This window comes from Scomber japonicus, chromosome 2 (assembly GCF_027409825.1).
Source record: "Scomber japonicus isolate fScoJap1 chromosome 2, fScoJap1.pri, whole genome shotgun sequence".
NCBI lineage: Eukaryota > Metazoa > Chordata > Actinopteri > Scombriformes > Scombridae > Scomber > Scomber japonicus.
In genome coordinates this window covers 24918429-24931581 of record NC_070579.1, presented here as the reverse complement: position 1 = coordinate 24931581, position 13153 = coordinate 24918429, and the positions used below count along the sequence as shown (strand labels likewise).

General features: G+C 41.0%; 1 protein-coding gene across 1 annotated transcript in view; it reads right to left on the bottom strand.

Moving 5' to 3' along the window:
* stx8 (syntaxin 8) overlaps positions 1 to 13153 on the bottom strand; it is a 41017-nt gene that overhangs the window by 2481 nt on the left and 25383 nt on the right. Inside the window, exon 7 of the mRNA XM_053331860.1 lies at positions 5969 to 6070. Within this exon, the coding sequence (XP_053187835.1) occupies positions 5969 to 6070 (102 nt within the window). The remainder of the gene's footprint in view (positions 1 to 5968; positions 6071 to 13153) is intronic.

Sequence of the window (13153 nt, the reverse complement as noted above, 5' to 3'; positions counted from 1 at the left end):
TATTTTTTTATTTTTGTACCATCTCATACCATCATATATAGCTGGTGAACATGGTTGTGCATTTAGCATTCTTTTTTTGGGCTAAATTTAAATTATAACTTCAATATTTTATTCCCTGTGTTACTTTTGGGGCCTCTAAAATGGAAACAAAACCCAGAGACTAAAGGAGAGTAAATATTGGACTTACATTCATCGGGTGGCCAGACACACAACTTCAAATAATAACAAATGCTGCTCCTTGTCTGCAGAATGGACTGCAACACATTGCCAGGAGCACAACTCTAAATAAATACTAATGTATCTCTGCTGGGTCTTCATCTTTATAAGGTAATACAATGTCAATGTTGTGATTAGAAGTTGTTGTGTTGCCCCCAAGTAACCAAAAACCAATCACTGCAGCTTTACATAAACAAAACCTGACAAATAAGTCAAATAGACCACAGCTCACCTCTGGAAGTCTTTTACGGGATATAGGAGAGAAGAGATGCTGGGTGGCTAATATATCATGTGCATCATAAACACTTGAATGCCTTTTAGATGTGGTGTCCTTTCCCTCAGTATAGCAGATATGTATACTATGACTTATACCATAAACCATGCCACACACACATTAGATGTGGAAAATTTTCTCCCAGGGCGCACTCACCCATTAGTCGCCACCCCCCCCCCCCCTTTCCTTTTCCTCTTGCAATCGCACAGGGGTGAAGATTTCAAACAACTGCATCTCTCGCTGGTTCTGAGCATTGTCGGCAGTCCCCTCACTGACTCAAGTTGTCCATTGTTATTTAGCATGCAGATGGTATTTTCCGCAGCCTTTCACTTTAGGTTTACATTTCTCTCATTCTTTGGCTCTCTCCTCTTGCGTTCCCCTCAGCGGCCTAATTGGTCGTCTTTCCCACAGGGAGGGAGACAGCGCGAGATATAAGCCATGCTGAACTAATTGCTTGCGGTGGTAGTGGTGGTGTGGCGGTCTGATGAAATTTAAAGCTGATGCTGATTTCTTTGTCAGGATATATGCAGTAAAGAGACCAGAATACAGTCTTTGCTCATTGTGCCAATCACCTCATCTATCTCCTATGTTTCATTTTTTAGTCTTTATGACAGATTCTTTCTTCCTAATCATATATTTAATTCTTCGAGTGTAGTGTTTCTACTCTGAGACATGAAGGAAGGTGTTCATATATAGATCCATAGGACATACATGTTATCACTGGTACAGACAGGTCCTCTCCTCCTGATAACTTACACATGTGTGCATGATATAAATGTCAAAGTGGAAACACACATTCAAATACTTCTTGTGATGGTTCTTTAAAAGTCTCACGCTTAAAGCAAATACACACACACAAATTCCCTGCAATTATCTTTGTTTGGATGTAAACGATATCGAAGCAGATTCAGCCATCAGAATTCAATGTGGTCTAACATCTGTCTGCAACTCCATTTGACAGCAAGAATAGCAACGAAGGCTGAGGCTGTGTAACATCTGCATATGTTACTGTGGAGAGGGGCTCTCACACCCTTTAATGTCACATAGCAGCTAGTCACAGAGCCACATGAGGCACCCACACTGACCCTCACCCTCGTGTTCTCTTTCGACCATCCCCGTCTGTCACTAAACAAGCTACTCCTGACCCTCAGGGGGGCCTCCAAAGACTAATGACAAAATTGCGTTTGCTTGCCAAATAGATTAGAACTCTGCTGTGACACTGATGCTAAGGGAGATAGTTAGTGTCTGCTGATAGACTGACCACCCAAGAGCTATGGAGGCCTGAGTCTGGGTTCATCCCCTCTTTGCAATTTCCAGACACATCAATAAGACAAATCACAGAGAAAAGGAATAATTGGTGAGAGCCCTGGACAGACAGAGACAACCCCCGAAACCTCCCTCACTACTCTCTCTGTGCCCCTTGCTTATGGTTCAAAGATCTTTTTGGATCACAAAAGGACGGCATGACCTCCAAAGAAAAAAAAGAGACACATTTTATGTTAACGGGGTCAGTGTGATGCTCATCATTTTTCTCCCAGCACAACTGAACAGTTGTCTATATATGTTGTTAACGGTTTTTGCATTGAAGTATTGAAACAGATCTAGGTTTGAGAATTAGAACTCAACAGTAAGAGTTTACAGCCATACTTAGGCACAGCAGCACTTTAAGCTATTGTCAGCATGCTAATAGAGCAGAACAGACCAGAACAGAATACAACTTTACTGTCCCCCACAGTGGAAAATGGCCAGACACAAAGATCCCTTTAGTATAAAGTACACTAAAGTACACAAGTAAAAAGAGAAGAAAAAAAGAAAATATCTAAAGCAAAGCATAAAACATTAAGTCATAATATAATATACCTTGGAGAAAGATTTGAAGTTTGGCTTTTTCTTTTTTACTAATGCCGAGGCTGATTGGAATGTCATTCTTTTTGAAGTATTTGGTCAAAAACCAAAGTATTAGATAAGTGCTCGATGAATATCCAGGGAATCACCAATGTGATTACATTTCATCCAGAGGGGCAATTGAATGTCCTTACCAGAGTTCATGGCAATCCATCCAATAGATTTTGAGACATTTCACTCAAAACCACAAATGTGAACCTCATGGCTACGTGAGGAAAAGTCACAGGACCACCAAAGTCATTAGGATTAATTCCCCGGGCATAATGAATGTCTGTGTTATATTTCAAGGCAATTGATCTAATAGTTGTTGAAATATTGCATTCTACACCAAAGTGATGGACTGACTGACACTGGCATGACACTAACGTGGCTAAAAATTCTAATTTTATATTTTTCATATTTTTTATAGTGTTCATAATGCCATGCAATTTAACATCTGCCTATAAATCACCTTGCTGAGGTAAGTGACTGTTAACAAAATGAACACTGAGATTAAAAGATATTCAGCTAGTAGATAAAAACCATGCCATGGTGAAATGTTGTGGTGTGACCACAATAACTAGGAATAAATTGTTCTACCTCAAACCTTGGCAAAAATGAGACGTGAGTAGGGTTTCAAATATTTATAGATTTCTTGAGGCAAGTTTAATTTAACTTGCCACTCACTAAGAGGAATCTCAGATGTGGAAACATCATTAGCAGGATGTATTTCTTTAAGCAATCCTTTCATCAACCATGTGAAACACTTTCACTTGCCATTTCTGGTTTCCAACAGCATACCATGTCAGGGCAATAAGAGGAACAAGAGCCAGAATGGAATATATCACTGATTAAAGATGACACACAAGTTTTTAAAGTTGGACACTCCATATTGAGCAAAATGTGTGTTTTCTTGACAACTTCCAACTCACAATTAGGGTCTCAGTTCCTAACTTGCACTACATGTTCTCACTTCAAAATTGTCAAATGCCTCCTCTCACCCACAGTCTCTTTAGACATCCCCTCTAGTCCAAACAGTAAAAACCTACTTGAGATGCAAGCCACCTGCAGGATTGATGTGGTTGCAGAAGTGGCCCTCTACAGACCAAGGATTAGCTCTGTTGAGAAGGGAAGTGCTCAAGCACTGATGTTGCATGTTGGTGATGCCTAAGCTCTGGGGAACTCACATCACCCTCCAAGAGATCCTTTGGTCCCATAGACTAATCTGCCACACTAATCCATTCAAATTCAAAGCCTTCACTCCTCATTTCCCACCAACATCAGCTAAAACAAGTGGTAATGACTCAGGCTTAGCTGGTTTCAGTTACAGCACTGGACCAACAGTTGAGCTGATGTTGCCATTCAAACTAACTAAAAAACAAACAAAAAAACAATTATTATTAGGTGTCATGCACACATTTCTTGAAATGTATTGAGGTTGTGTTTATGTGCAGGAGCAGCTGTCCTTGAAATGTCAAAGAAATTGAGATTTACAATTTTAAACAGCAAAATCATATATCTATTTGTTTTTACTTCTATGTTTCAGTGTTATTGGTAGTGAAACATAAAAGTAAAAACATGGTGATGTATGTATATTGTGGTGTTTTGACCTGGGAAATGCTTTAATGTAGTAAACGCGAATCAAAATCTTGTGTACACCCATAAGAACGATGTCTCCACAAGCCTGTGCCATACTTGACCTTTGTATAATTCAGGACAATAGATGTTCCATAATACTAACTGGGACCATTCATGTACCATATATATACCATATAAAGCTTAGCTTATTATTCTCCAGCTGACAGCTGCTTATTTGAGACCTCTGGTGCATGCATGCACAACAAACTGTTCTACCTACACTTGACAATGCAATGTCAGGAACTACAACAGATAACCCCTAAAATACAGAACACTTCCCTGATTTCTGTGATTGTCTTGAGCCCTTAGTGCAACTTTGGGCTGTAAAAACTAAGATGTCTCCTGTACAATGAGGCAGCCACTAAAAGTTATGTGAAGTATGCTCTCGGCTGTCAAAGCCAGACGTTTTTTAACTTTACAAGGACTCGGCTGAGACATAACACCAAATGCCAGCTTTGGATGAGAGGTGGTTTCAAAAGTAAATAAAGCCTTAAAGCTAAGGAATTATAAACATGCTGCCATGGAGAAAGAGGGAAAGCCCTCCAAACAATTTGTGGCATGTAGTATTTTCAACTCTTTCTCTGCTTGACACAAAGACGAGTGTCAAACAACTGCAAAGACGAGCAAGGGGATGACAGAGAGGAATGGAAAAAAGAAAGAGAGCACTGAGGTGAGAGGGAGGAAGACCACAGGGGAATTTTCCATTCACAGAGAAGGTCTGAGACACACACACACACACACACTTATATATGACAATATACAATCATGCATGCACAAGAAAATACTTTACATGAATTTGCATGCATGCACCCCAGAAAATAATGAGATGCATACAAACATGCAGATGGACAAGTATCACTCACATGCATGCACACAGGCAAACACATACACACACACGCCTCATGAATTTTCTTCAGACCCTGAAACAAGAGATGAAGGAGCAGCTCTGGGATCTTCAAACAAACTCACGCTCAGGCACCATGGGGACACAACCAACAGAATAAAGCATTCTGGGTGCTAGCCTTCATATTGCCTGATCTGCTTCTGTCCATGACTGCCTGTTAGCTAGGTCTCCTAGCACAACAATGCAGCCTTTGCCTTAGCAATGCTGTCTGGCATTTGACTGAACAAACTGAGCCTGGCTCGAGCTCCACATTCCATAGGTTGGCTTTAGCCAGCTAACACACCTCTCATGACAGCAGTTCTCCTCAGATAAGCATTACCTTACTGAGAAAAAAAAAACTTCTTTTTTTTTGTAAAAGACACACAAAACAGACAAAAGTTAAACAAACTGGAGCAGATCTGTGGTAATGGTGAGGGAGGGCCGTGCATTCACATATATTCTTAGTGAACAACTCAACTCACCAAAATCTGGAGCTGATAGAACAGAAGCTGATGACTTGGGGGCATGATTTGCAACCCTCAGAAGACATTTAAGGATTTCGTCAAAGGGCTAGTATGAGAGACCCCTTTTTAAAGTTCGGGACACTATATTAGCAGGCGTGACAGACAGAGCCAGTACAACCCACCATTCACCACCCACATGTGCTGCGCAAAAGGGCTTGTCCCCATCAGCAACATTCTTTCTGCTCCATTAAGCGCCATTCCTTCTGGAGATGAAGGCCAAAGCAGCAATAGGAGTGACACTGCTAGTGACAATTGAGCAGTGACAATTTCTGAACAATGAAGATGATAACTTTATATAGCTATGGCATTACTACAAGATTAGCTGTACTTTGCATGATGGATGCTGTGTATCAAATTATGTATTGTCTCCGAAAAAGTGTCTAACTTTAATTTATGTCTCACACCAGCCAGAGTTACTCCCTTTATATAATCTACATTCTGTTAGACTGTGTGAAGTGCAGCAAAGGAAGACAGGAGAAACCTGATCAGCATGTGAGATTAAGTTGCTCCATAGCATCCTGCAAGTAAAGAAAAGTGTGGAAAGCTCACCACAAGATGCTGACTTTGTCTCCACCAGCTTCACCCTTCGTGTCTCATTACGAATCCTGCTGTCTGTCTTGTCCACAAGATGCGCAAGGTCGTCAATGATTTCTAAGAGACAAAAAGAAAAAGAGAGAGGAAAGAGGAGAGAGAATGTCAATAAACAATTCAGCTCTGTATTATTCTACTATTTGTCATTGTTAAGATTTCACAAGCCATTATTTTTCCCTTTTTACAACATAGACCTCCCAATATGCTTTGTGTAATAAAAGAAATAAAAGCAAAATGGAAAAGGGACAGCATCTGTGATACATGACATCAGAGCAGTCAACAATTTCAAAAGTCAGAAGCTGCCAATGCACAGACATGAGTGGTAGTGCTGAGGGAGTGGGTTGTGTGAAAGCACTCCTCGCCTTTTCAAATGGTTTCACTACTTCCTGAATCCATTCTGGATTGAATCAGGCTCCTATTGTTCATGAGTTTTAAAGACGTAAGCCCAGGCTTCAGGGACTATGCCTAGGCCTTCACAGAAGTGTGAGAGAAGAGTGTTTGTGTGTGTGAGAGAGAGAGAGAGAGAGCGTGCATGTGTGTTTGGCAGTGAGACGACGGTCCTTCAGTAGGAGTTCCTGACTTGAAGGTCATCCAGATGGAAGTCTGTTTGATTTGTTAGATCAGTCACTGTGTTGAGACATGGCATCTCAAGATTTCTGGCTCAACATAAAAACAGATAACTGCTGACATATTCTTGATTTGTTAAGGTTAGGAATTAAAATGTGATACTGATTTCAGTTACTATAAACTTTGGGGTTACGGGTTGTCAGAACTTATTCAGAAATGGGAACAGAACCCATGATTGACATATAAAATGACTGATATAATTGATAATTATATAAAGTAATTTACTATAACTTTATCTAATGCATAGGCATATTAAAGTGGATAGAGCACAATGAATTATTTTTTTCTCCTTCCAAAGGCAATCCAGCAGTCTCCTTCATTCTTCCATACCACCAAAATGACACACATGTGAATTAATACTTGTTGAAAATATATGAACAGAAACCCTCAAAACAACATGGTTCATTACACTTGTTATATATCAGGAGATTTATAATAAAACAGAAGTCCAATTGACTGTTTCATCTTAAATATGTGTGTGGCCTGTGTTTTACATCTACTTTAACAGTGATGATAGGTCCTATCCAGTAGCCTTGTAAATTGAGAAAGAATAAAACTAAACCAAAAAATAATAAAACAGGCCAGAAACAAAGACTTTAAGGCCGAGACAAAGAAAGCGGAAACTCTTTGCAGGCTCCGTTTCAGCATCTGATAAATGGAAGTTTTACAGGAATGGGAAACTAGACTCATCCATGGAACACAGCTCAGTGCCAAGTCAAACAGGCTGTCTTGTCCAAGGAGGGAACAGTCTTTTATTGCTTCTATACTGTATATTAAAACGTTCCAATCATGTTCTATGTTCTTTTTTTTAATATATCTGAGCTTTTGTCTGTTCATGAGAAGCTGGGTTACACAAATGAGTCCCACAGGTGAGTTGTTGAGGTCATCTTACAGTGTTTTGTCTTCGTGAGCACAACTGTCTTAACAGTGGTGAGAAAATGTGTTTCCTCAAGTAGGAACTATCACCACTTGACAAAACAGCCTGCGTTTGGCTGACATCAGAAAATTAAACTGCATGAATAATTTGAGGGAGGGAAGTAAGGCATGTCAGTTTGGAGGGCCAGAGTGTGAAGGGGCAAGGACAAGGAGAAGCGAGACGTGAGAGCGCCATATGTATAGTGTCCCCGGAGACTGTCACATCATCATCTAAGCATCAGGCAACAATTTGAGAGGAAGAAATTCTTATTTTACTGGCAGGGAAAGGGTGTAGACACTAAACCATTTGTGCCGCGTGCCACTCCAACGAATCATGAAGGATGTTTTTGGTCTGCTGGTGCCAAGTTTCTTGATTCAGTCCTGGCTGTGCAATAACATCTCAATTCATTGATGAATTCTCAACCATGCCAAGATGCAGCAGCACTAGAACATGACATTTAACTGCAGCTGCAATGAAACGCTATATTACTTTTTCAGAAAGGTAGCTCTACAGTGTATTGCCTTTTCGTGTGCATATTCCTTCACTTCATCCTGTTATCAAGTCATGTTTCTAACAACATAATTCTCAATTTCCTATTGTAACTTTTGCTTCCATGTATGACAGCTGCTGGCCATGGCTTGGATCTGCCAGGCCACAAAGAAGGCCCTGTTTCAGGCAAGGGTTGTTTATTTAAAATGCTATTACACTGGATAAACCTCCGAAGCCACAGTGTATGAAAGCATGGCACGTGCGTGAGCACACACACACACACACACACACACACACACACAGACATTCCATTTTTTGTTTGCCAGTTGCTGTAAGATGCATCACTCTATGCTTATTTTGCCTTTAATGCACAATAGACAATGCGTGCCCTCCCTCTAAATCTCGTTTCTGACAAGAGGCTTAAGGATATCACAACATTAAAACAAAGGACATAAAAATCAAAAACAAGAACTGTACCGCTTAAGCGCTCACTATCTTTATAACGTGTTAGATGAGTGAGAACTTTATAGGAAGAAAAGATGTGTTCAGGATTTAAACAGGAAAACTTTCAAATTAAATTAAAGTCTCCTCAGAGCTCTGTCTCAACTACAGCAAATGAATATATATCAGCACCCTAATAAGCTGATGTTCCTGCTGTGGAAGAAGTCAACTATGCCCTTTCTTAATTATACCTACTGCATGTACAACACAAGTTCATTAACAAGCCGTCTTTGCGCCCAGGGACTCGTTAACATAGTCGTAAGTGTGTTCTTTTCACGATAAACAAAAAGAATTGAAAATCAGAGAATTGTGAAAACAGGAATAGTTATTTGGCAGTTAAGAGGCAAGCCGGCAGTATAACAGATATAATGACAACCAATTTGCAGCCCTAAATAGGACAATACAGTCCTAGCTCAACTGAAGCATGTAAAGGGCCTGTCACAAATAATCAAAAGCTGAGAACTTTGACTGTCCAGGCATTATATTGGTACATTTTTGTATGAACTTCTGAAAGTCAGTGAGACATTCACCAATATTAGCCTTCTGTAGGTGCCATTGCATAAAATTGACTGTGAAACCAATTCCATATGATCATAAAGCCTGAAGTTCAAGTCTTAAAATGGAAGGTCAATTCTTTTGAATAAGGCAATGTGTTATCTCAATTTATAATGTTTAATACATTCAAAAGCAACTAAAGCTATTTTATAGCCACTGCATGCTACCCAGTGTGTGTCAACATTCAGTGGGCAATTAGCAAGAACACAAACATGAACTAGTAAATATAGAAATGTATAGAGACATATGGGAGTATATACAAAAATCTGCAATTAAAAGACACAAATTCCACAGTATCTCTTTTTCTTAAATACTACAATAGCAGCTGTTGCCAGAGCAAGTGAGAATGTGGTAGAATCTAAATACTAAAAGAGACAGGAATGCCAGCTCTTGGTTCTGTTTCTCTGCTACCAATAGAGCCTTTTATTCACACAAGAAAACAATATATGTACAACCGGGCCCTTCTGTGTAGAGCCCTGAAGCACACACACCAATAGGAGACAGATGTTGCTCTCATATGATGTCACATACTCCCTCAAGCTTCTGACTCTCTGTGTAATCTCAACACTATTTCAACTCTGTTCCAACACTCTGCTTTGCTTTTACATAGATCGCCTCACTCTGTGGCCATCCTGCTCTCTGGGGGCTAACTAGTTAACAGGTCTGTTTCCGTCCTTGCGGTCAGCGTCATCTGGAGCCACAGACAGACACCCACTACCCTAAGGTTTGGCTGCCGCTGGTCTGGACTAAAGGGTTATTATGCGTCCAAGGCACGAAGAAAAATACTAAATGGCCACAGAATGTTTTTTTTTGTGTTAGGTCACAATTTGATATAACACTATTCAAGGGTGTACACAGGCAGTTGTAGCATTCTCATTTAATTTCTGGGCTTTTACAGTATACCCACCCATCAGCCTCATTGCTAGACTGAAGGTGTTACACAGACACAATAACCACACCAAATGCTGTTTCCTGTAAGCTCAGCTCAGGTCGGCAACTGTGGGTCAGGAGGTAGAGCAAGTCGTTCCACATGTTTAATTATCCTTGAGCAAGATATTCAACCTGATATTGATCCTGGACCAGAAACTTGCATGTACAGTGGGGAGAACAAGTATTTGATACACTGCCGATTTTGCAGGTTTTCCCACTTACAAAGCATGTAGAGGTCTGTAATTTTTATCATAGGTACACTTCAACTGTGAGAGACGGAATCTAAAACAAAAATCCAGAAAATCACATTGTATGATCTTTAAATAATTAATTTGCATTTTATTGCATGACATAAGTATTTGATCACCTACCAACCAGTAAGAATTCCGGCTCTCACAGGCCTGTTAGTTTTTCTTTAAGAAGCCCTCCTGTTCTCCACTCATTACCTGTATTAACTGCACCTGTTTGAACTCGTTACCTATATAAAAGACACCTGTCCACACACTCAAACAGACTCCAACCTCGCCACAATGGTCAAGACCAGAGAGCTGTGTAAGGACATCAGGGATAAAATTGTAGACCTGCACGAGGATGGGATGGGCTACAGGACAATAGGCAAGCAGCTTGGTGAGAAGGCAACAACTGTTGGTGCAATTATTAGAAAATGGAAGAAGTTCAAGATGATGGTCAATCTCCCTTGGTCTGGGGCTCCATGCAAGATCTCACCTCGTGGGGCATCAATGATCATGAGGAAGGTGAGGGATCAGCCCAGAACTACAAGGCAGGACTGGTCAATGACCTGAAGAGAGCTGGGAACACAGTCTCAAAGAAAACCATTAGTAACACACTACGCCGTCATGGATTAAAATCCTGCAGCGCACGCAAGGTCCCCCTGCTCAAGCCAGCGCATGTCCAGGCCCGTCTGAAGTTTGCTAATGACCATCTGGATGATCCAGAGGAGGAATGGGAGAAGGTCATGTGGTCTGATGAGACAAAAATTGAGCTTTTTGGTCTAAACTCCACTCGCCGTGTTTGGAGGAAGAAGAAGGATGAGTACAACCCCAAGTACACCATCCCAACCATGAAGCATGGAGGTGGAAACATCATTCTTTGGGGATGCTTTTCTGCATAGGGGACAGGACGACTGCACCGTATTGAGGAGAGGGTGGATGGGGCCATGTATCGCAAGATCTTGGCCAACAACCTCCTTCCCTCAGTAAAAGCATTGAAGATGGGTCGTGGTTGGGTCTTCCAGCATGACAACGACCCAAAACACACAGCCAGGGCAACTAAGGAGTGGCTCCGTAAGAAGCATCTCAAGGTCCTGGAGTGGCTTAGCCAGTCTCCAGTCCTGAACCCAAAAGAAAATGTTTGGAGGGAGCTGAAAGTCAGTATTGCCCAGCGACAGCCCTGAAACCTGAAGGATCTGGAGGAGATCTGTATGGAGGAATGGGCCAAAATCCCTGATGCAGTGTGTGCAAACCTGGTCAAGAACTACAGGAAACGTCTGATCTCACAGTTTGGTTCCGCCTTAGTCGTCCTTCAACATCAAGTTATTAACTAATGTTTAAATAATCAATTTTTGTCTTTTATTAATTGATGCAGAGTCGTCCCCGTCTGCATCGCAATGCATCTTATAATCAAGAAATGTTCCCACCTCTAGTGCATACAAGTTTCCTGACAAGTTGAACCCCTTTGCAGGAGAATACCCTGTGCCATCAGCCAAGTTCTTTCAACAGAACTTATAATGATGGTAACATGTCTTGTTCAGCAATTAGTGCCTGATTCAACTTAGCCAGATCCAAGGTCATTAAAGAACTGCAAAGCTGCGATACATTATCCAGCCCTACAAGTAAGGTAAGTGAGAGACATGGATAATGGAAAAAATGTTCAGGCCAAAGCACAAACAAGTCGGCCCAGATAACGCTTGTGAAAGTATGTGGCTCATTGGGTTTTAATTATATTGTTCACTGAAAAGAAAGTAAGGGAAAGTTAGGAAGAATGAGAGAGGTACAGAAGAAGAAACGGAGATGGAGAAAAGCCCAAACCAGAGATAGAAATAGTGTGTTTATGTGTGAGGTTCAGGGAATCAGCAATATAGCAATTTTTCTCTGGCCTTATTTTTTAGGATGTGACACTGCCATGAACGAGAGCCTTGTAGCACTGCAATGCCAGCGAGTGTGCAATCAAGAAAGTTGAGGATCCTCATCCATTCTTTTACAGATATTCATTACACCACATTGGGCCTCTAGCATGAGTCCTACACATCCATTTGAAAGCAAATCATCACTTACTATTATTAAACCTAATTGAAGTCAGAGAGCAAAAATGATACCCACACACAAGAGCATGGTGAGAAGTTTGGGAGACGGTCTCAATTTTAATGATTAAATTCCTCCATCTTAGATCTATATCTCCCCAAGCCTTTGAATTGCTGACTCATCTTCACAGAGGCTATAGCAGTGGTGGTTTTGGTTTGTGTCTGTGTATGTGTATGTGCGTGCGGTGGAGGCACTACCATAAACAGTGACACCCCAGCATGGTTACAGGATGTGCTGTATTAACTCTGTGTGTTATTGTAGGATTCATTCCCAGAGTGGGCACAGCGCACAGAGAAAATGCTTGTTTTCTCTCACCGATTTAAACGCAATCTGAGTCAGTGGGGCTAATTCTGTTGTGCTTATTCAGGAGATGATTTCTCCTGAGGATATGGAGAAAGAAGCAAAAGAAAGACAGATTTTTCAGCTAACCCTCTTGTATGCCTTGTTGTAGTGCAGGGGGTCCTGACCACAACTGTTACCAATTGGCCCTAGTGTGACTGACTGTGTATAGTGGGTAGTGCTCTGTTGCCAACCAAAACACACACATTTCTGGATGTAACTGGAACTTGACTTGGCACACACAGATGCACTCAGCATGATGATACAACTCAGGGCAATTATGGTATTTACAAGAAGTTGCACAGTCTTGGAAGAGTTTCTTTCAACTTATTTCTTTTCTTTTCTTCAACTCTCGGCTGCTTATTGTAAACAAACTCAGCCTGAGGGTCTGTGGGGAGTGAGGATTAGAAGGAGTTTCGCTCAAAACCTCAGAGTTTTACCAGTTTATAAACTGAGCACAAAACC